Genomic DNA, 24,687 nt, shown 5'->3' with positions numbered 1-24,687 from the left:
ACTGATGGAAACTGATGCACAGATTTCACTTGCAGAGACATCAGGTTACATAAGTTTTCATGTGTGCTTCAATGAGTTCTATACTTGTTGCAGATTACTTTGCAGAAAAAATCTTCACGTGATACCAGTGTTGTGGTGTGTACAGGGCACATAGAGAACAATTGATTTTGTTGTGCCCTTGCAGAACGCATGCAGAAAAACCGCCGTCTCTGCACCATGGTGTGAACCAGCCCTTACAGTGATTGTCTGCAGAGGGGTCCCTCTGGTAGGAGATATGTATACATACGTTAGTCCAAGTTGGACCCATGTAAGTATGCAATTAGGATTATACCTGGAGTCCAGTTTTTAGGCCTTGTTCACACCGGTGTGCAGACATCTGTTTTTCTGCACACATTCTGCAAGAGCACAAAAAAAAACAATTGTTCTCTATGTGTCCTGTTCACACCATAACATGGGTATCGTGTGGATTTTTTTTCTGCGTAGGAATATGCAGTTTTCTGTGCGGGAAAATAAACCAGATGTGACCTCAACACTGTGGTGTGAACAGGGCACGTAACTGACGCACATGAAAACTGATGTCAGCGTTCATTAAAATGCACTGAAATGTGCATGAAAACTGATGTCTCTGCAAGTGAAGTCTGCACGTTTTTCCCATCAGTTCTCATGCAGGGATGGTGTGAACGAGGCCTTACAATGTTACAATATACAAGTCACCTGATTGGGCCTGACACTTGTCACACCAGTTACTGTATTTGTATAACAGTGAAGACATACATGGGTTTCCCCAGTTAGAGGTGAAGGTTTGTTTATTTAAAATCGTTCTTCCTGTTCGTCCTGTCAGTCAAGGTATAATGTATTTCAACACTGCTAAATGTCGTTAAAGGTTTGTTGTGGAAATACAAAGTACAAGGAAGTCTGTAGCATCAGCCATTCCTTGTGGATGGTCAAACTGATCCTAAGAAATGTGTTTTGTCCACAAACCAGATACCAGGTTAGGAGGCTGGAACTAGTGTGTGACAGGTTGCTGGGGGTAATACGTTCACCTGCCTGCTGTGCGGTATCTTGTGAGAAAAGCCAAACTCCAGACAAACTTTTACAGTATTTGGATACTGTGGGTAGGGTTGGAGCCCAGGGGCCACAGGCAGCCCTTTGGCACTTACAGTACGACCCTCAGGACCCATGCAGAGAGTAACCTATATTTTGGTACTCTTACTGTATGATGACTGTGTGGTTTTTTTTTCGCTGGCTTTGTGTATCTGGTGTGCGCCTTGTTGCACCAGCGGTCTGCTGTACTGTGGCCTTGGTGGGCTGTGGTTGGCCAGCTATGATGTCTGGACTATCACATATGTATTTGGATTCTGATAATACTGTACTCCCGATGCTTGGTTTGGCTGGGAAACACATAGAAAAGTGATGTTACTCTTCTCTGGAATCTTCAAGGACTCGTCTTGGGGAGTGATTGCCCTACTAATACACTGTCTATGATCTTGGCTTGGTTATCCCTTTTGATGATTTATTGTCTGAGGTAGATGATGAGGGGAGTGTAGCAGTGAATTACCAGAACCTGTTTTATTCTGCACAGACTTTATTCATAATTTTAAATCTTAAAAACGTACAAGTACAAATAAAGTATATATTATGTAATCTTCGGGGCCTTTCTGTTTTATGGTGCACTGAAAATCCATGTTTTTTTTTGCGCAGTTGTTTACTTGTATGGCACCTTATCACCACCCATATAGTGTCATTTGTTTTATTGCTTCTTAACTGTCTTCTTGTTTCTTTCTGTGCCGTTCATCTTTTTTTTTTTTTTTTTGTTTTTGTTTTTTTCCTTTAATGTGTAAGGCCTCATGCACCCCAGCATTTTCAGGTTGCCAAGGTGCCACAGGTGCAGTGTCCACCCCACTGCTAACAGCTTGTCAAAATTGCTGACAGGCTGAAATATGCAGCAGCTAGATGCAGTGGTTTAGTCTGTTGCAGGTTTTGACAGGCTGCTAACAGCAGGGCTGGATGCTCCACCTTTGCCCCCTGGGCGCTGGAAAATGCCAGGATTTGACACCCCGAGGCCAAACCACCCATGTGCTACAAGTAATTTTAAGGGGACTGTTGGGAGCACAGAAGTGGAAACATTTATCTGGCTTGGTTCACACCGATGCAGTTTGCTTTTGATCCATTTCTGCAGTGCTTTTTACATTTTTGCACATGTGGTTTTCACAGGTTTCGCGTTTTTTTTTTTTTTTTTTGGCCAACCTCTTGTTGGGCAGGAGATAAAACAAAAATGCAAAATGCCTCAAAAACGCACTACATGCCTTTCTGCAGCATCTCCAAAAACGCAGCAGCTGAAAAAAGCATAGATGTGATCGTGTCCCACCGGAAACCATGTTAAATGGACTGTAGTGCGTTTCTGCAAGAAGCACCTTAAAATGCATAGGTGTGAATCAGGCCTACGGGGCTGTCATAGCATTGATCTCTAGAAGTCTCATGTAATCTATCAGTAGTGACTGATCTATCAGTAGTACCTAGATACTGATATGGTACTGACCAGTCTATGGTTGTCTCCTGAAGCAGGTCCCTGGTCTCCAACAACAGCAGTTACATAATTAGTCTGGCTGAAAAAAGACAAAAGTCCATCCAGTTCAACCATTAAAAAAAAAAAAGTTCTAATCCTATACCCACAATTGATCCAGGGGAGTCTCTGACAGCTTTCTGTAGCATTCCATTCACTGAATATTATATGTGGCCCTTTGAGTGTGTCACTGCACTTGAGGCCCCCTATATCATATGAGTTGACAGCCAATGGGTTAGAGACTCTGTCAGCTTTTCTAGTTAAAGTGTTACTAAACCCATAATGGTAAAATCAGTCTGTATATGCAGTAAAGCATGCTTGTTATACTCACTGTGGAACCTAGGGGGTTAATCTTCCACATTGTGTAAAAAGGCAGTTTGATCCTGTCTTCTCTGATCCTACCCTTCTTCTGCGGTCCCCAATTAATTTGCTGATAGTACAGAGCTCTAGGAGTCACACTGCAGATGCTCATTTTAGTGTGTATGTCTATGGAGAGTTTTTTTTTTCTTTGGGAGGGTGCATGTGATCAGCACAGGGCTAATCAGCGCTGTCTAGGCAGAGGGTCGTGGGTCCTGCAGCCTCATAGGACAATAGGGAGAGAATGAAAACTCCTACAAGTTTTAACCAGTACTCTGCTGCACACTGATAGAAGTCCCAAGACTGCTCTAAATGCTGATGAGAAAAGGTATTTAGCCGTTATATTTACTAAAATAATTGCATTCCCATGTTCTGTGTACTGTGGGAGACCAGATATAGTGAATGCAGCGTCCTCGGTTAAGTAACACTGTAAGGATTTTTGTTGATTTTTTTTTTCCATTTATTTAGTGCCATGCATTGTCTTTATTCTTACCTAGACTGAAGGGGTCAGAGTTTCTGTTAAAGTGCTGCCGAATCAGAAGGGAACACCATTGCTTTTTGGCGTCCGACAGAAGGAAGCAGTTGTGTCTTTCCAAGTACCTCTTACCCTCAGAGGACTGTAAGTAAAGATTTTTATTTCCTTTTTTAAATGAACACATATTTGAAATCTAAATGGTTACACCAAACTGTACGTATCCCTGTACTGTACGGCTCCATGTACACGTGACATTTGGGAAACACTTCTGAATGATGGAAACTGACTGCTGGAAAACGGAGGTTAAAAAACGTCTGTTTAGTCGCGTTTGCACACTGCATTTATGCGCGTTTATGAGTGTTTGCGTTTAGAAGCGGTTTTTAACCACTTGCCGTCCGCCTGCTGTTTATAAACGGCAGGACGGTGGTACTCCAGGGGCGGGTTGCCGTTCATAAACGGCACCCGCCGAGTGCGCAGCACCACGATCCAGTGCCCGCTGTGTCCTCCGGACACAGTGAAACACCGATCGTTGGACGGGACCTCTGGCCAATCAGTGATCACATGATCGGGACCTTGTACAATCAGTGATCGCATGCAAAGTAGTAAGTAAGATGTCACTTGTGACATCATTGCTTACTACGTGTGAAATCTGTGAATGATCACAGAGGTCACATGGTAAAAGGGTATTCACAACAGTCTTGTACCATATGACAAGCTGTGACCAATCACAGCTCACTCAGTAGTTCTCAATGGCTGCAAGAATGCAGACAGAGAAAGAGAAATTATTGCTTTTACATCCTATATGGGTGTAAAAGCAATCAGTGTAAAAGGAAAAAAATAAATCTGCATCACCCCCCACTAGTTATAAACTAATTAGGCCTTTTTTTTTTTTTTTTTTTTTTTACTAAAAAGATAACGGAATAAATTATGGCCAAGATTTATGATGAAATATTATTTATTTGCAAAATTTTATAAGAAAAACACTTTTTTTCAAAATTTTTGGACTTTTTCATTTACATAGCAAAAAAAATAAAAATCCCAGCGGTGAATAAATGCCACCAAAATAAAGCTTTATCTGTCTCAAAAAAATGGTAAAAAATTCATATGGGTACAGTGTTGCATGACTGCGCAATTGTCATTCAAATTGTGATAGTGCTGAAAGCTGAAAATTGGCCTGGGCAGGAAGGGGGTAAAAGTGTCCGGACAGGAAGCGGTTAAAGATAACCTCAGGAGACCTTCCAAAATGCCCAGAATGCACTGCTTGAAAAAGTCGGTTAAAAAAAGTCTGTTTAGCCGTGTTTGCATACTGCATCTATGTGCGTTTATGAGCGTTTGTATTTAGAAGCGTTTTTTAAATGACCTCAGGAGACCTTCCAAAATACCCAGAATGCACTGAAAACCAGTAAAAAAAAATTAACTATTTCAGAAGTTTTGAGAGAAACAGAGAGAGCAGAAGCAGAGAGAGAGCAGTGTGTGTTGAGATTTCCTATCTTTTCTGGTTGTATTCACTATGGATCCCATCATGAGCATAATGCAGCACGTTCTGCCATTTTTTCCTTCGCACAAAACCTGGAACTGACTGTGCTGGTGTACCGGGTCCATTCGAATACCGTATATACTCGAGTATAAGCCGAGTTTTTCAGCACATTTTTTGTGCTGAAAAACGGCCCCTTCGGCTTATACTCGAGTCAACATCTGCAGATAGTGGGGCGCGCCCCCCAGGGGGGGCGCGAGGCTCCGTCAAGGGGGGCGCGTACAGGGGTGGGCAGAGGGCTGCTGTCTCTTACCTGGCTCCGGTCCCACGATGATCCTTCCAGGAAGCGCTGCTCCTTCCGTCACTCCGGCCACTCCCTCACTCCTGCTGCTCTGCTCCGCCTCCTCACCGGTGATTGGCCGCCAGAACTGTAGCTCAGGAAAGGTACACAGGCGGCCAATCACGGGCGAGGAGGCGGAGCCGAGCGGACCCGCGAAAATCGAGTGAGGGAAAAGCCGGTAAGTGTGCAGTGCAGAGGTGCTGCTGCAACCACATATGCTGGCTGCAGCAGCACCACCATACTGCAACAGGGGTCAGCAAGTGTCATTGGTGTCAGTGGGAGGAATAGTGCCACATCATTGGTGTCACTGATACTAATGATGGGGCATTATTCCTCCCACTGACACCAACGATGGGGCACTATTCCTCCCACTGACACCAATGATGGGGCACTATTCCTCCCACTGACACCAATGATGGGGCACTATTCCTCCCACTGACACCAATGATGGGGCACTATTCCTCCCACTGACACCAATGATGGGGCACTATTCCTCCCACTGATACCAATGATGGGGCATTATTCCTCCCACTGACACCAACGATGGGGCACTATTCCTCCCAGTGATACCAATGATGGGGCACTATTCCTCCCACTGACACCAATGATGAGGCACTATTCCTCCCACTGATACTAATGATGGGGCACTATTCCTCCCACTGACACCAATGATGGGGCACTATTCCTCCCACTGATACCAATGATGGGGCATTATTCCTCCCACTGACACCAACGATGGGGCACTATTCCTCCCAGTGATACCAATGATGGGGCACTATTCCTCCCACTGACACCAATGATGAGGCACTATTCCTCCCACTGATACTAATGATGGGGCACTATTCCTCCCACTGACACCAATGATGGGGCACTATTCCTCCCACTGACACCAATGATGGGGCACTATTCCTCCCACTGACACCAATGATGGGGCACTATTCCTCCCACTGACACCAATGATGGGGCACTATTCCTCCCACTGATACCAATGATGGGGCACTATTCCTCCCACTGACACCAATGATGGGGCACTATTCCTCCCACTGACACCAATGATGGGGCACTATTCCTCCCACTGACACCAATGATGGGGCACTATTCCTCCCACTGATACTAATGATGGGGCATTATTCCTCCCATTATTCCTCCCACTGACACCAACGATGGGGCACTATTCCTCCCACTGACACCAATGATGGGGCACTATTCCTCCCACTGACACCAATTTTTTACATTACTAGTAGGTGCCTCATTTCCCACCCTCGGCTTATACTCGAGTCAATAGTTTTTCCCAGTTTTTTGTGGTAAAATTAGGTACCTCAGCTTATATTCGGGTCGGCTTATACTCGAGTATATACGGTACATGGAAAACACTTTGCATGCATTTCTGATGATGAAAAAAGGCTCCGGACAGCATCTGGATATGGAACAGTTAAACGCTTCTAAACGCGGTTAGCTGCATTTACAAGCATTTGGTGTTTGAAATGCTGATAAAATCTACTTCTGAATGCAAGTTTGGTGCGTTCAAAAAAACGACTGTAAACGCAACTGCCTGTAAACGACAAAGTGTACATGGACAAATAGGAAAACATTAGGGAGAGTTCAGGGGCTGCTAAAAAAAAAAAAAAAACTGCAGAAAAGCTCCTGAACATGAGTTTATCAGCTGCAGTGTACATGGAGCCCTTACTAATAATATACAGAATGACATGTTTTTCTTCTTAGATTTCAGCGGAATTACCAGTACCGGGATGTTGGACGCACACTGTGCCAACCACCAACCAGAGCAGAGGCAGAGACGGAGTCCTTCTATGTGGATGTTTCCACCTTGGCGGAGAAAAATATCACCTACCTTCTACGTGTCACACACGTGGAGAATTTTGTACTGCGGTGAGAAGCAATCTATACTGTTTGTGTATGCTTGTTTGGTGATATGTCTCTGCCAGAGTGAAATTCATGGGATCTTTGTCTTTGTAGGACAAAAGAACGGTTCAGTTTTAATGCAACTCCTGCTCAGCCTCAGGTATAATGTGTAAAAGGTGGCAAGTATATGTTGTGTATTGGCTCCAGACAAGAATGATGTGTTTGCAGTTGTGGATATGTTGGTGTTGTGTGTATTTTATATTGAATATTAACTAGCAGTGCTCTTTACACAGCATAGGTAAGGTACATAGTCTAAAAAAACAAATATTTGTCACTTAGCCCTGGTTCACACCGCTGCGACTTCAGGTGAGATTTACAAAGTTGCATCTAATGTATTTCTTTGGCGCTGTCCTAATCCGTGTGATTTGAAGTAGTGCAATTTCAAAAATAGTTATTTTTTATGATTTCATTGCGACTTGCATTGACTTCTGTTAAATGAAGTTACAAGCCACAGTGAAATCAGAGGTACAAATCGCACTGATTCCAGTGAAGCAGCGCAATTTCAAAGTTGAATTCAGTGTGAACCAGGGCTTACACGGTTAATGTTTCACTCCCTTTGCTCTCTGTGGTTGATGGTGATGATCGTCGTCATAAATTCAAGGAATTTAAAGAAAACTAGAGCCAGCCCATTGAGGAATCGGAACACTCTGAGGTTTAACCCAGGATGTGTGCATGCATGGAGGAGGTCAACATAACACGATTTTCACTTTTTCCAGGAAATTTCCATTAAAGTACATGTATAACCTATTTTTTAGTATTGGATAAGGTGGAGGGGGGCTAGGATTTCTGTCTGGTCTTTGTCTGTCACTGCTGGGGAGATTCACTCTGTTATTTGTCCCAGTACAAAAATTGATCAGAAATCCAACATTTGCGAGTTGCCACTGGAACAGCAGATGAGGGGTATTCTTATAATGGGGACACCTGTTTTGGTTACATCTATTGGAAATTCCTCTCATTTTGTAGTGAATCCTCTCACTTCCTGTTGGGTTTCTGCAGAGAGCTGACATCACACAAATACGCGGCCTCACAGAAATGGGCTTTTTTCCATGGGGCTGCAAATTTGCGTATCTGTCTTGTACGCCGCACTGCGCGCTCCCAGCACAAAAACCAGGGTGTCACTGAGAGCCCCTTGTCCCGTTCGAACGATCGGGACTCCCGATCCTGGGTCACATGATCACTATGATAGCTGCTGATTGGCTATCACAGTGATGAGTCACTGTGAAGCCCGCCCCCCCTTGTTTTTTTTTTTTTCTCTGAATGGAGGAGATAGATACATTGTCTCTCTCTCTCTCTCTCTCTCTCTCTCTCTCTCTCTCTCTCTTGTCTCTCTCTCTCTCTCTCTCTCTCTCTCTCTCTCTCTCTCTGTCTCTCTCTCTCTCTCTCTCTCTCTCTCTCTCTCTCTCTCTCTCTCTCTCTCTCTCTCAAGAAAACTGTAAAAAAAGAATAAGTTAAATATTAAAAACTAAAATAAAGAAAAAGTACCTTGATCAAGGTTTGGTCTAGTTCAGTGCCAGGGTTAGTGTTCGGGTCAAGTTCAGGGTCAAAGGTCAGGATTTCTTTTTTAATTTTTTTTTTTTTTTGTGTCCGTGTGTTTTAGGTAAAAAAAAAGCGCACTATTGTTTCTGGGCTGTAGTACAGGTACAAACAACAAATAACATACACATATATGGTATTGATGCTGTTGGACAGGAGCTGGAAAATTTATTTTGGGTTGTCTTTTGGTGGTAGGTTATAGTAGTAACAAGAAACCCACAGCTAAATAAAAAAAAGATTTTTTTTTTACTATTTTAGGCCAGTTTTCCTTGTTGGTAATAAAAACAAAATCGGGATATAACCATTACCATTTACCACCAAATGAAAGCCCAATTTGTCTTGAGAAAAATACGCGGTATAATTCACCTGGATGTACAAAGTAGTTATGATGATATGTACGGTTTTACGAACTCATGTGAAATTTGTAAAATTTTACTTGGGCTTTAAGAATTGTTTTACTCTTAGGTGTGAAGGGGTTAAATATGTCATCAGAGATTGTGCTCTCATAGTCAGGATAAAGCGTTCTTTACTGAGGCTTGCAATGTAATTTTATTACATGAGTTATTACTAGATCTGTATATTTTCTTGTATACTATATTTGCTGGAAGCAGCAGTTTTTCAGAACATGGTTCCATAGAAAAAGGTGGTGTGAGTCTGGCTTATAACCTCAGAACTCCTCCTTTTATACATTATTATTATTATACAGTATTTATATAGCGCCAAAGGGTTTCCTCAGCGCTGTACAATAGCGCGGGGGACAGAACATGAGACAATACAGTAACAATACAATACAACACGAGGGGTTCGAGGGCCCTGCTCTTTCGAGCTTACAATCTACATCTGTTCCAAATCTAGCTCTCTGGTCCATACAAGCAGGGTCACTTCTGACTGCTAAAAAATGAAACTGCCGACAACACTGTATAGTGGCTGTAAAGGCTCCGAGATTTATATCTTCATGAATTGTATGCACGAAGGTGAAAAAACCTTTTGTGTGCAGCAGTTCTCCCCCCCAATATTTACCTGAGCCCCCTTGCGATCCAACAATGTGCACAAGAACCTTGGCTCTCCGAGAACTCTATCTCCTTGTTGGCTGAGACAGCAGCCGGAGCCGTTGGCTCTCGCTGCTGTCAATCGCAGCCAGTGAAGAGAGAAAGTGGGTGGAGCCAAGCTGTGGCTCTGTGTGTGAATGGACATGCAGAGCAGCAGCTTTGGAGCGAGCCTACTCAGGTGCCCCCATAGCAAGCAGTTTGCTATGAGGGCAGAAGGGAGGGGCTTGGAGCATCGGCAGGGTACCAGAGAAGAGGAGGCTCCGGGCTGCTCTGTGCAAAACCACTGCACAGAGCATTTTTTTTTTTTTCATAAATGCTTCTCATTTTTTTGGGATATAATACATTTTCATTTTTTTAACTCCCTAGGACAGCCTTTTTCAACCAGGGTGCCCTCTGGTTTCTTCAGGGGTGCCTTGGCCAAATGCTAAAAATTGCCCATAAAATTTGTATACAAGCCAGAGGGTGGATAAAGCCTGCCTTTTAGTTACACAAAGCCACAGGTTTTCATTGTGTACCATTATGACCTTTTAGCTGCCAGCGTCCTAACAACCAGAGCCAGAATTGGAATATTAGTCCGTACCAGTGTGCAAAGGTGCACCTCTAGCATTGGATGTACTACGTATTTGGATGTTGCTGCATTATAGAAAACTATTAGTTTAGTCTTTTTACATTAAGAATGGGGTGCCTCAAGATTGTTCAGAATTTTAAAGGGTGCCTTGACTCAAAAAAGTATGAGAAACACTGCCCTAGGGGACCAAGTACATATACTGTAGCACTTGGTCTCGTTCAGATCCGTCCCTTCATTTCTAAGCAGCATGGTCAGACCGGTGTCCCAGCCCTGTTCAGCAACACTGATAAAAAGGAGATGGATATGTGATTGACAGCTCTGGTGTCTGCCAGTAGGGATCACCGTTCACACAAACAGACCACACAGCCAGCTGCATGTCCATCAAGGCTGATATTATACATGCACAGTGTGACCAATGAATGACACAACACTGCAGGGCTGTGTGAGCTCTCAGTTTTATGAATGAGTGATCAACATTGTTGGGCTGTGTGTCAGGGCAGGGCTGTGGAACGGACAGGTAGGCCTAGTGGCAGGGTAACGCACTGGCTGACGACAACCACCACCAACAGACCGAAGTCCCTCAGGGCGCGGAGTCTAAGTCCCAGGCTGCCCTTCACCAGGGCCCCTGATGGTGGGGATGGACTTGACGCAGCCAGGAACCAGGTCGCGACCCCCGAGACACCCCGGCTGCGGTAATGCCCGCCGCCAATGGCGTGTAGCTGTTGAGAATGACAATAGCGTAGTCAGGCAAGCCGGGTCAACAACAACGGGACAAAACAGTACAGAACAGTAGACAGAGAATCACAGGTCACGGGCCGGGTTCAGCAACGGAGGGTCAGATCGAAGGAAAACACAGAGAATGGTCTTAGTCACAAGCCGAGTCAGAATACCAGAAGAGTCACGAGCGTATACACAGAGCTGTAGCAAGACAAAGACACAAGACACATGTGCGGATCACAGGCTTATATGTACTCAGCCACACTTCTCTGGGGGATGGACCTCAGAGACCTGAAGGCATAAAAGCTTCCCACCATGCTCAGCCGAAATCCAAGATGGATGCCAGCACATGGAGTAACATAACCTCTGGGAAAAGGTAGGACCTTGACACTGTGCTACACAGCAACTGCCTGACATTTCTGATCGTTCAGTCCTATATAGTGAAAGCTCACACATCGCTGCAGTGCTCTGCGATCCATTGGTCGGGCTATGTATACATACTATCAGCCCTGATAGACACACAGCCGCATCTCTTGACTGATCTGTCACTGATGAGTGAGCAGTGCTGCTTGTTTATTCATAATCGTCAAAAGTCATTCAGAGTTGAGGCTCTGTGTAATATATCTGCAGGTGCTTGTATACATACAGGGCAGATACTTTGCAAAGAGCTAAGCTCTGAATGATCTTTTACTATTTTGAATGATCAAGCAGCACTGATTGCTCATTCATAATAGTGACCGATCACTCAGCTTAGAGGGGGGAGGGGCATTGTACTGAATGTACCTTGCCCACAAGACTCCCATAATTTGGCCTTCAAAAGGGGACGGAGCAGCCAGCATATAGAAGTGTTTTTAGGGAACAATGGAGACAGAATGGGAATGGGAACAGTACTTGTTCCTCTGAGGAGTTAAAAAATAAAAAGATAGTTCTCCTTTCAGCTCACACATTTTACAATTTATTTGTGCAATCTACCAACTATATAATGCAAGGGCCTGCCAGATTGGATACAAATTGATTGGATAGATTGGGTAGGTCCTTGTATTACATAGTTGCAATAAATCTAATGTTGATTGTACAAAGGTTGTACGGACAGTTGATGTTTATGGTGATCTTAGGTTTTTTTATGTTGTCTGTATGCCTTTAGGAAAATTCCCCTCTCTTCTTATTCTGGTGGCCCCATGGGAGATGAGGGATGGTTGAAAAGGAGATAAAACAATGTGCTATATCATAGCAGCACAGACCTGAGAAAAATATTGAAACATATTGGGTGAATTTGGAGTACTAAAGGTTGCAGAGCACTATCTAAAAATGTCAGTAAATGAGAGAGGTGGGAGGGGAATCTAGAGTGTACTGTGAAAGCTGCTAAGATTCTGACCTCATTAGCTGCAGACACTGTGGAGCACTTTGTCTTCAAAGTTAACTGCAGAAGCACTACAGAAGTCTTTCAAGCCATTCTCTCAGCAGGTCATCTCACCCTACTCCCTCTCCACGCAGTCACTCAACAGCTTTCCAGCACTCTAATCTCTAATCTAAAAACAGAGTAGTTACTCTGGGAAGGGAGCTGTGCTGCTTAAAAAACGACTTGAAAGGCTTTAGTGCTTCTGTTGTTAATTTGAGGATGAATTGCTCCATAGTGCCTGTGGTTACAAAGGTAGGTGGGTGTTTGTTTTAAATCAAAGTTACTGCTTGTAAAGGATATGTAAATATTTAAATGTCCATAGCCTTGGAACCATTACAATTGAACTTGACAACATATTTCAGTTGGATACAGTACCTGGTATGTTTACATACACAGCTAGCTGCTGTGTATATAAACATAAAAGTAAAATCTTACATTCATGTTTATTGAGAAGCAATGTGGGCAGATGTGCTGGAGCCAATTATCACAAGGGGAAACAGTCTAAATGAATTTTCTAACCAGTCCAATTGTTGGTTCTCCCAAAGTGCAGCAGACCATTTACTGCATGCGGACACATAGTCATGATCTAGAGTGAAAAGTTACCAATCGTGTTTTGTCATAGTCTATGATTAGCTTTACACTTTATATTTCTTGATACATTGTCTTGATCTGAAACGGTGTGACTTGGGGGGCCATTTAAAATGGAGAACAGAGCAAAGAGAACACTGTGACTAGAGGAGAAACAGTTAATTGACTTTTATAAAAACGTAATAAAATGCCCTGTTCCTTTTTAAATAAATATTTATAATACTCACAGTTAATCAGTATGAATAATTCATGAGATTAATTTTCTAATGCAGTGCTAAATAAATATAAATACATATTTGTGAAAAAAACGTGAATAAATATCTTTAAAAAAAAAACAGATGAAAATTTAATAGATGAAGAAAGTCCAAAATAACTGCAAATATATAATCCACCACTCTTCAACGCTTGTGTGAAATTCATTTTGTGCCAGCATTTAAATAAAGGTAGATGGGTTTCCTACACCTGCATACCAAAGATTTTGGCTCTAAGCTTCCATATACTGGGTTATAGACGCCTTGATGCTATAATGAAACCTATATCCTTGAGAAAAGAAATACAGCAATGTCAAGTGTCTCCTGCTATAATACCTGTACCAGCCAAGATATACTAGAACCTCAGTTTCAATAGTAACCCTACTCCCTGCCCCCTGCAGCAAAATGTTTGATATCTGGATTTGAAAGAAGTCTTTGTTCACTTAAAATCTGCTAAACTACAGACAGACATTTAAGATACGCACTTGAAAATGCTTACATACTTTGTAGATTTTCCTGGGTGTTCCTAAGCTCTAAAGTCTTCAAAAACTGAAATTGTGCTTGACACTGCCCCCTCCCGCCACTTACTAGTGGTCCATCACTATCATTGACCGCCTATTATTGAGGTGTGATAGATGGGCTTCAGTTCCTGATGTAGCTGTTTGTGTATGAGAGCTGTAAGGGGCTCCTATGGTGTTCTGCAAGGTATGTGATCACACATGTAGGGATCTCCTTCCTACAGTTTAGTGCGGTAATGTGTAATAAGAGCCCTACCTTTTATAAATCATAAAGTGTTTTGCCAGCTGATGTGAATGGAGCTGGCACAACCTTTGCAGGCCTTCTGGTGCTTCTACTTTGGCAAATGATGTGCTTTTGAACCAGCAGGGGAAGCCTTCGGTTAGGTACCTGTTTAATTATTATTATTATACAGGATTTATATTGCACCAACAGTTTGCTCAGCTCTTTACAATATAAAGGGAGACAATACAGCAATGATACAGTTAAATACAATAGAGTTCGGAGGGCCCTGCTCCTTGGAGCTTACAATCTAAGAGGGAGGGGCTGGTGGTACAAAAAGTAATAACTGTGGGGGATGGACTGGTAGGAGAAATAGAAGATTCGGTTATTAGCAGAAGGCAGGATAGGCTTCCCTGAAGAGAGAGGTTTTCAGAGATCGCCTAAAAGTGAGCAGAGTAGGTGATAGTCAGATAGATTGGGGTACAGAGTTCCAGAGGATGGGTGAGGCTCTGGAGAAGTCCTGAAGATGAGCATGGGGGGAGGAGACAAGGGAGCTAGAGAGCAGGAATGACTACATGATGACAGAAGTCTGTTGGTCACACATCTCAATGACTCTTCTTGGACAGCCCAGCCTGACGTTTCATTCCGACAAATCGTCTTAAAGCATGCAGTTCTGTTGTGCAGACTCTTTAGCTAAGCAACAGGGCTATGGGAATCCTTTGGCATGTATTGCATGTTGAGTGGCAAATAAAATCTGCCCAAAACAAATATAGTTTCCCTTTTTAAATGCCAGATTCAAAAATATAGTAGTATGACTTTTCTAAACAAACCTATAGTTTGTATATTTCGTATTTTTTCAGCTGCTCGCACTGCCTGTGGGCATATCCAAACAAGGTTTTATTTTGGGATTGAACATTTGTTGATTGTTTTAAAGCTGTAATTTATATGGATGCTGGTGCCTGGTCTTGAAGATGCCAAGTCTGTACAACCGTATATTCAAAGCACAATTCGCTGATGGCTGTCACCTTATTTTTCAACACATTTGAAGTATCTGAAATCAGATTCTATAAATGGTCACAAACATTGTAGCATCTCTGAACCACAGTCAGCCTAACTGGAATGTTTAGAATCTTGGAAATACACCTGATTGATCTTTGAATAGCAGTGTATTGAGGTTTATGATTAACTTTTTGTACTACACAAATGTGCAAGTTTATAGACAACCTATGTACTGGGGTTGGACAAAAAAAGGTGTGAAAGTGATGACATGTTTCACGTTGAAAGTGTAAGTGATGTAATGCTCTTTTGCTGTGTGATGAGACACCTACCTAACAGCTGGGAAGCCTCACTTTCATCATTCACTACATGCGCTGCTGGTAATACGGCGTCATGTCAGAGCTTTCTGAGCCAATTTATTTGCCGTGTCGCAAGGTACAGTATTAAAGATTATGACAGCATATACAGTTTCTGGGAAAACATTGATTAACTTAATCCTGCACAATGTCCTTTTGTCTCTTTCAGTCAGTTGACCGCACTTATGCTTCTCAGATGACTTTTTCCCAGAAACTGTTTATGCCGTCATAACCTTTGATACTGTACCTCCCGACACCGCAAATAAATTGGAAGTTTCAGTCACCGGGGCACCAGCTAAGTGGCACCAACAACTGGCCCTCTTTGTAGCTCAGTAAGCTCTGACATGACTCTGTATTACTAGCAGCGCACACGGTGAATGGCGAAAGTGTGTTTTCCCACCTGTTGGGTGTCTCATCACACAGCAGAAGCAAAAGAATGTTGCGTCACTTCCACTTTCAATGAAAAACATGTCATCAGTTGCACACCTGCAAATCCTGTAGTAGTATTTCCATTTTTGTCTAATCCCTGTATACCGGCTCAGTGGGTTATGGCATACGGAGGTCCTTGAACTATCAAAATGTGTTTTTGTTCCCCTTCAAAATAAACATGGAACATGGTATACGTTATGAGAGCTTTCAGGCTTTTATGAAGTAATAAGTCTTCTAATTTATGAAAGCTCATGTATGTTATTGTTGAACATATTTTTTGCCCTTCCTCACTCCTTTACTTTTGTTTCTTTGCAGTATTTTAAATATGTGTTTCCTGCGGAGGTGGACTCTGTGATTGTAAAGGTTTCTTCTCCGTCTGCCTTCCCCTGTTCTGTCATCTCCATTCAAGATGTTCTGGTGGGTACACACCACAAGGAGCTGTTTGGTTGGGAGCATATTAGATCATTTATTTAAAAGGAAAGGTGTCTTTGTTCTACAACATTTGTCATGTTTTTCTTAATGCTTATTCAACGCATAAATATCAAATAAAATCAGATAAAAATCATTGGAAAATAAAAGCAAAGGTGTTCAGGGAGCAATATTACCCAGAACATGTGCAGATGGTTAACGTTGACTTATTTGCCAGATACTTTTTTCCAGGTCATTAAAGCGATGGACAGCCAGGCAGTTGGCATTTTCAAGAGATCACCAATGACAGCCTTAACATGAAATCCCAAGCTCTCACCTTTTGCACATGCTACCAAACATTGCTTCTTTCAAGAAGTCTTATTCCATGAATCTACTGAGAAACCGAAACATCCAGGAGTGTCATTCTTATATGTTCCCCACAGTTTTCACTTATTCCTCTTGCTGAACACCTTGCCACTACTGTGTCCTACAGTGGCAGTTCAGAAGAGAAACCATTTAGAGTCTTGTACAGGTAACAGGGAATATATATATATATATATATATATATATATATATATATATGTATATATGTGTGTGTGTGTGTATGTATATATGTGTGTGTGTATATATGTGTGTGTGTGTGTGTATATGTATATATGTATGTATGTAATATATATATATATATATATATATATATGTGTATATATATATATGTATATATATGTATGTGTGTGACATGGTCACTTCAATTGAAATTTGTCTTGAGAGAAATATGTAGGGCTACCATTGTTGACCACTTTTGAAAATGCTAGATAACTGGCTGCCATGCTAATTCTATGGTTCAGTACTTTCCAAGTCACTGGCCCAGAACAGGTATACAGATCAGCAGTTCTGACTTTATTTTCTTGCATTCCTGAACTTCTCTTTATAAAGCAAATTAACAGAAATGAACAGGGTTAACAGACTCTTCAGGTGAGCAGAGAGCACAGGATAGTTCTGAATTTCCAACATGGTCAACAGGTATTGTTTGCACTTTAACAGATATAATAAAGTACTTCCGATGGTATTTACCAGACCAAAAGCGAGCAAATAAGAGAAGTTGATTGTTTGCATACACGTTAATTTTTTACTTTATTTGAAACAAAAGAGAAGTATAGGCTTAAAAAAAAAAAAAATTATGCTCACCTAGATGGATGCAGCATCGATCCGATGCTGCATCTGTCCCCCACCGCCACTGCAGTGGGAACTGAGCGATCAAGCACCGCTGATCACTCAGTTCTCCACCTCCACTCTGAGCAGAGAGCCGGGACTGTCAGTCACCAGCTCTCTGTTTTCCCCATTTAACGCTCACTGGAACGCTGGCCTGTGGATGGGGCAGGAGGGGCTAGCTCAGGCTCTCTGCAGATTGTTGAGAGGCTGAGCCAGGTGCTGGTCCAGGGTTCTGGGTAGATCCTTACCATAGGGTTAGGATCTTTCTTGAGCCTGGACCGGCTGAGTGATGTCAGCCGACTGCAGACTTTAGCCCGCTGTCAGCTGAAAACGAATCAAACGAGAGCAAAAAAAACTAATTCCTGTGACCTACATGAGAAGTATAGCCAAAGTTAGTTTTGGGTATATTTCTCCTTTAAGCACTACAGGAGTTATCAGACAATAATGTCATAGAGTGTTCAGTTACTGGCAGTAGTTGCTTCTGACTGTTTAACACATTGGAAGAAGTGACACTAGAGGGGAGATTATGCACTGGGGTTTCTTGAATTTGCACTTCTAAAATAAATGAGAGTAATCTGGCATGTTGGCAGCAGGCACCATAAGTTGCTTTTTCATGTCTGCTCTGACTCTATTGCCAAAGCCCTCAAAAAAGGCTATGAATGCCAGGATTTCCAAAAATAGGAATACTCCACATCTCACGTGACAGTGCTTGGCAAATGGCTACTGCATTGTGGGATGCAGGAGAAGTGCCATGTTTGCCCGTACCCAAAAGCACTGGGTTTTTCTGGTTTCTAGGGCGGCATCTAGGAGTCACCCAGGTTAGGAGTAGGCATCTTTTAGTGTAGCCTTTCTCAGCCAGGGCTCCTCCAGAGGTTGCTAGATGTTCCTAAAGCAAGGGGAAATTTCTGCTACTCCGATAACTTGGCAAATAATCTTTGTAGAGCTATCTGTAAGAGGAGGATTATTTCCACAGACCCCAAGTGTCGGGTATATTCTTCTCCTTAACCATCACACTAATGTACAGTAAGCTGTACATGCATTTTTATTAGGGGTTCCCTAAGACCAGAACAATATATGAAGGGTTCCCCTATATAAAGCTTGAAAAAAGCTGTTCTAGTGCTACCAAGCAGAAGCATTATATATATATATATATATATATATATATATATATATATATATATATATATATATATATATATATATAAAAAATTTTTTCCAGTATTCGAGTTGATTAAACAGACTGTAAAGTTAATATTTATACTGTATATGTAGTTGTGACCTTTCTGTGAAGTTGAAGAGCACAGTTGGTTTGTGTACTCTAGATAATGTTGTTTGTAGTTGAAAGTCTAACATTAATAGCTTTTTTTATTTGCAAGTATTGTTACCTTTTTCTTGCAGTGCCCAGTATATGACCTTGATAATAATGTGGCTTTCACCGGCATGTATCAGACAATGACCAAAAAAGCTGCTATCACAGTGCAGGTGACTGAGCTTCAGATTTTATTTCTATACTGGCTTCACCCCCTTCTCCCTTTATACAATTTTGAATGTTCGTTTTTTTTTTCCCCTAAATATTCAATATCTAATTTTGTTTAATCCTTTATCTGTTTGTGTATATACCTAGAAGCTTAAGGTATAGTTATCTACCACGTCCGTCAAAAGTTGTCTGCTTTTGTTTTAACTGTTAGATTTTTCTTAATGCTCTCCATCAATGTATGAAACGTGACATGATCTTCTATACTGGTGTAAACCATCATTATATTTGACATGGCATCACTTTAATGTAAATGATCCATGTACTGTATGTGATATGGCTTTATGTTTGTGTTGGTGTTCCTTGTCCATTTGTGCTGTGATGTATTTTATCAGTACAATGCGGGCTGCGGCTTTGTTTTTCCTATTTTAAAAGTTGTGTCTTACTGTTATCCTCTCATCACCTTTCAGAAAAAGGATTTTAACAAAGGTGGTTTCTATGTTGTCGTCGTTGTAAAGACAGAGGATGAAGCCTGTGGTGGAGCCCTGCCTTATTATCCCTTTAATCCAGGTATCCTTCTTTATCATACACTCATTTTTCTTCTTGATCCTCCAGCGAAACAGCCAAATAACAGATGAAATACTTAAATAAGAGCTGGTTTACATGCCAAAGTATTTAGTTTTTTTTATCCATCCAGTCTTGAGAATTAACAGCCCTGCAATACAGCACAGGCAGCTTTACATAGACTGTACATGGAGTATAATGGTGTCATCTCTCACCTGCTGGCTGACTGGCTGCTTCTCCTCCTATCAGCATGTTTTCTGTCATGACATGTGCAGGCAGTGCACCTCATTGGTCCCAGTCCTGCCTCTCCCTCTTCCAATCTGAGTGCCACTGTATAGGGGATTGCATGAGGCTGTTAGCAAGTAAAATTGTGGTACTTACAGTATCTGTATTTAACGGGTGCATTAATTTGTGTCTTTTCGATCTACCTGGAGTTCAGCTTTAATACTATTATTACTATAAGCCCTGCTTCACACCAGTGCGGCTTTGAAATTGTGCTACTTCAGCGTGATTGCAAAGGCACTGATCAGTGCTATTTTTGATGTGCAATTTAAAGCCATTTATAACTCTGCCCCAAATTACATCACCAATCTTGTCTCCAAATATCACCCAAACCGTACTCTCCACTCGCACGCCCTCCTGCTCTCTCGCTCCCTTGTCTCCTCCTCCCATGCTCATCTCCAGGACTTCTCCAGAGCTTCCCCCATCCTCTGGAACTCTCTACCCCAATTTATCAGAATATCGCCTACTCTGCTCACTTTTAGGCGATTTCTGAAAACCTATCTCTTCAGGGAAGCCTATTCTGCCCTCAGCCAATAATGGAATCTTCTATTCCTCCTACCAGTCCATCCCCCACAGTTAGTTAAAGCGCTGAGCAAACTGTTGGCGCTATATAAATCCTGTATAATAATTGAGGCTTGCGACTTCATTGAACAGAATTCAATCCAAGTGCAGGAACCTTTTTCAAATTCTCTGTGATTAAAATGGTTCCATTGCCACAAATAGGGTGCGCCTTGTCATGTGATTTTGAATTGTCAAATCGCACAATAAAGTTCATCGTTGTGAGCCAGGGCTTATACTTTGCTCTGTATACTAAAGTCCTTTTTTGTGCACATGTTAAAAATCTGCATTTTCGGCTATAAAAATACTTAAAAACCCAGTACATTATATAGTTTCTTACAGCAGAGGGCATATTTATGCAACTGTATGTCAAATCTATATTTTCAGGAAAAAATACACTAAAATGAATTTTATTGCACACAAATGCAATTTTGTATGCGTGTATGTGGGAAGGGGGATTACGCTGTCTGCACTGAAATAGTGATTGGGTGGCTCTATAGCTGCCCAGATCACTTTTACCTGACAACGGGGAGCAGGCTTAAGAAAGTCAATATAAGTTAATGGCTGCTACTCTTTTACATCCACAGAGACAAAGTGGCTAAAGCTGATCTGCAGGTTTCATTTAACTTTAAATGGTCCAAGCAGGTCCAAATGAACTCTTCACTAACAATTGCAGCAGTTGTGTGCGCAATATAAACTGTTTGTAGTCTCAACTACATACAGTATACAGTGCTGTGTTCTGGCAGCGTGATGGGAACTTTCTGTCCAACTGCCAGGACAAAATAAAGGTGGCTGCTCAGCCATTCACAGGAAGGAATCTGATCAGAGGAAGCTTTGTTTTCATTCATAGAATTCAAAGCTTGTCCGTTTACATCCAACTGTCATCCGATCTGCTATACGAATGGGGAAGGGATCCCTCATTCGTCTGTTTTGATCAGATCAGATGCAGGCGGGTGTAAATGGACACGTTTACATCCACTTCTCCATAGGGAACAATGGATGGTCCAATTGAGCCCACCTGAAAAACAGGCGGATCCCAACGGAGTGTGAAAGGGGCCTTCGTGAAGTAAATCGTTTTTTACGGACCAGCTTAGTCCAGACAAACTATTCAAAGTTAAATGAAGCCTGGAGATTAGCTTTTAAAGAGATGCATGGGAATTTTTTTTTTTTTAATTTTACTTATACCTGCCTAGCTGAATGTAGCATCGACCCGATGCTGCATTTGCCCCCCCTGCCGGTTCTAAGGGTGAGAACTGAGTGATCAGACACCACTGATCACTCAGTTCTCCCTGCCGCTCGGAGCAGAGAGCTGGGACTGTCAGTCTCCGGCTCTCTGCTCCTAAGCCCTCCTCTCTCCCCCACCTCACCTGGAGCAGGAGGGCCCATCTGGCTCAGGTTCTCAGCAGATCACAGAGGCTGAGCCAGGTGCTGGTTCAGGGTCCTGGGTGGGACAAACTGCACTCTTGTGATCCACAGGAGAAGTACAAGCAAACAAGTTTTGGCTGTACATCTTCTAAGGCGATTTTTAAAGGTTGTTTTTTTTTTTTTTGGAAAATAACAAACATGTCTATACTCACCTACTGTGTACAGTGGTTTTGCACAGAGCAGCCTGGATCCTCCTCTTCTCAGGTCCCCTGCAGGCTCTCCTGGCCCCTACCTCCTGTCGGGTGCCCCCACTGCAAGCAGCTTGCTATGGGGTCACCTGCTGCTCCATGTGTCCATTCACACACACAGTTGTGGATTGGCCCCACCCCCTCGCTCTCCTCATTGGCTGACTGTGATTGACAGCAGTGGGAGCCAAGGGCTCCTGCTTGCTTTCTCAGCCAATGAGGAGGCAGAGACCCAGGACAGCTGAGGCTGTCATTCACGTTGCTGGATCACATTGAGGCACAGGTAAGTATTGAGTGGGCTGGGTGCACTGCTGCACACACAAGGTTTTTTACCTTCATGCATTAAACAGTTAAGGGGACAAATCTGCTATTGAAATTAAATTTTTTCATGCCAGGCTATTTTTAAAACATGCTTGTTCAAAATAAAATCCTCAATTGCTTCACCCTGGTGTAAATGCAGTAGACTTTTGCCTTGACTCATCACCTTGCTCCTATTCACCTTTCCATAGAAATCCCACTAGTTGTGGATATAGGACATGATTTCCTTCCCTTGCACATTGCAGCCCCTAGTCTTCGACTAGCAGGTTACAAGTCCTGGCCACTGTCACATGATAGGTGAGAGGTGTGCCCAATTATGTGCTTGACTCCGCTTTCAGGAATTTTGTGTATATGATTGTGGGGATTGGTGTAGTCAATGGGAGTTGGCGGGCAATGTAACAATACCAGATGTCCCTACTACACAGAGTGGAGGTGGGATTGTTTTAATGGTAGATATTATTAAAGTCTTAATGATTATAATTACTTTTTTTTCAGATACCCCTATAGAGCCTGGAGAACGCCAAAAGATGCTGGAAGTCTTGGTCAGCCCTGCCATAAGCAGTACGTAGATTGGACAGCATTGCTGATTATTTATGTGTCCATTTCATAATGCTTACGTTGTTTTTTCTCTCTCAGGGACTACTTATGTTGGCGGGATGCTGTTCTGCTTAGGTGTTTTCTTGTCTTTCTACATATTTGCACTACTTATATATTGTTTGGAGCAATGGAGGTAAGCTTTGAATGTTCTCAATCAACATAAACCAGAAAGAAGTGGCTCATAAATGTTCTCTCAATAATATGTCTCTCAATAGCAAAGTAAAAGCTGATATTAATAGTATGGCATCTGTAAAATTCTTTCCTTGTTGCCTCATGTTATGGCAAGAATGTTTAGAGTAAACTCCATGTGATGAATCAGAGCTAGTCAGGGCTCAGTGGTAAATCCTAGTATGCCTAGGCTGCAGGATCTTAGAAGGACAATGAGATTTCTGGGTGACAATGAGCTGTGAATATTGGAAACATTCAGGAGTACTTCTGTATACCTGTAAAGATATAAACTTTCATTTAGACAAGTGATTATTTAAACATGGGACTAATTATTCTGCTTTGACGCACAGTCAGCATGATATATTGAGCTCTAGGCCCTGTCTTTTTAGTTATAGAATTCCTGTGCTGTTGATTGTAATATACAGATGCAACCAAAATGTTTCAGTAAGCAAAAACTGTGATTGGCTTGTTAAGGTATAAACATTTTTAAGAATAAAAATGTAAAGGTGAACTAACACTTGACCCCCCCCCCCCCAATCCCCACTACACTTACCTCCCACCCTCCCATCCCCACTACACTTACCTCCCACCCTCCCATCCCCACTACACTTACCTCCCATTCCCACTACACTTACCTCTGGTAATCCTGAGCTGTAAGGGCTCCCACAGCCGGTCCAGTGGTCACACTGTTCTCCCTCTTTTCTGTCAGTGCTACTAGGACGGTCCAGGTGGATTTTGATTGGTCAGCACTGTCACATTGATGGAGCTGATCAATCAAAATCCATTTGGTCTGTTCTGGAAGCACAAAGGAAGAAGAGGGAGAACAGCAGGCATTTGGAATCCCCAGCATGCTGGATCAGTTGTGAGAGGCCTGACCACTCAGGATCGCTGGAGGTAAGGTCTGGTGTTAGTTCACCTTTTTGTTTTTTCTATGCAGATAAACTAACCTTTTATGGGAATGTTTTTCAAAATAGGTTGGAATATTCAGCGAGCTAAAGCTGAACACCAGCCTTTCCTTCAGTTTTTTGCAGATTTGTACAGGTTTTTACTGAAATTGCTTACTGTCATTTCACTGCACACTCTGTGTTTCTCACAGTGTACATTAAAAGCTACAGCGGGTCAGAGCCCACCTCATTCCTGGCTGGAGGATATCTAACATCATCCAGGTCTTTCCTTCCCAGGCTTACTGGCCACCCCCTTTTCATTGATTGGATTTTATTTCTTTCAATCATTGAGGCTCAGCATCTCATGTAGACATTACCTAGGGTGGTATGCATGCAAATGCACCCTATCTTGCAGTGCTAGCTACTCCAGGCTGACACCCACTCATCAAGGAATTTTGATACCTGCATAACTCCTCCTAAGAGCCAGCCCACTGCTTGCATCAGGGCTGTGGGCTGATGAGTGGAGTACTGAGGTAGGGTGCTGTAATGTTTTCAGGAGCTATGTAAATCACCCTGTCAGCTCCTCTCACCAGCCATGATCTGCCTGCTGTGCATAGAGAATCACAGTCAAAATCATTAGGCCTAAAGTAAGGTATTTCAGGAAAACAGAAGCATGTTGAGAAAGAGGAAAATGAGTCAAGGAGGGCAAAATACAAGCAGATCAAACTTTAGCTTTATTCTCCTTTTTCAATATTTTTTATTAGTTTAGCAAGAGAAAAAGATTACTGCTGTGCATTTAAAACATAGGTTTGAACATGGCACAAAGAAGAACAAAGATGAGTCCAATTGTGTATAGACTATC

At 42.4% G+C, this 24,687-nt stretch overlaps 1 protein-coding gene across 2 annotated transcripts in view; it reads left to right on the top strand.

Moving 5' to 3' along the window:
* Window positions 1-24,687, top strand: part of SIDT2 (SID1 transmembrane family member 2) — a 92,521-nt gene that overhangs the window by 9,031 nt on the left and 58,803 nt on the right. For both annotated transcript variants that reach the window (XM_089670144.1, XM_089670143.1), the window contains exons 2-9: window positions 3,418-3,539; window positions 6,932-7,096; window positions 7,184-7,229; window positions 16,069-16,170; window positions 18,769-18,852; window positions 19,315-19,414; window positions 22,672-22,737; window positions 22,813-22,906. In XM_089670144.1, coding sequence (XP_089526270.1) covers window positions 3,418-3,539; window positions 6,932-7,096; window positions 7,184-7,229; window positions 16,069-16,170; window positions 18,769-18,852; window positions 19,315-19,414; window positions 22,672-22,737; window positions 22,813-22,906 — 779 coding nt within the window. The remainder of the gene's footprint in view (window positions 1-3,417; window positions 3,540-6,931; window positions 7,097-7,183; window positions 7,230-16,068; window positions 16,171-18,768; window positions 18,853-19,314; window positions 19,415-22,671; window positions 22,738-22,812; window positions 22,907-24,687) is intronic.

Source organism: Staurois parvus, unplaced genomic scaffold, assembly GCF_062004578.1.
Source record: "Staurois parvus isolate SC_StPar_1 unplaced genomic scaffold, SC_StPar_1.0 ptg000087l, whole genome shotgun sequence".
Classification (NCBI taxonomy): domain Eukaryota; kingdom Metazoa; phylum Chordata; class Amphibia; order Anura; family Ranidae; genus Staurois; species Staurois parvus.
The sequence above is the reverse complement of the archived record's forward strand: the minus strand, read 5'-3'. Positions and strand labels throughout refer to the sequence as shown.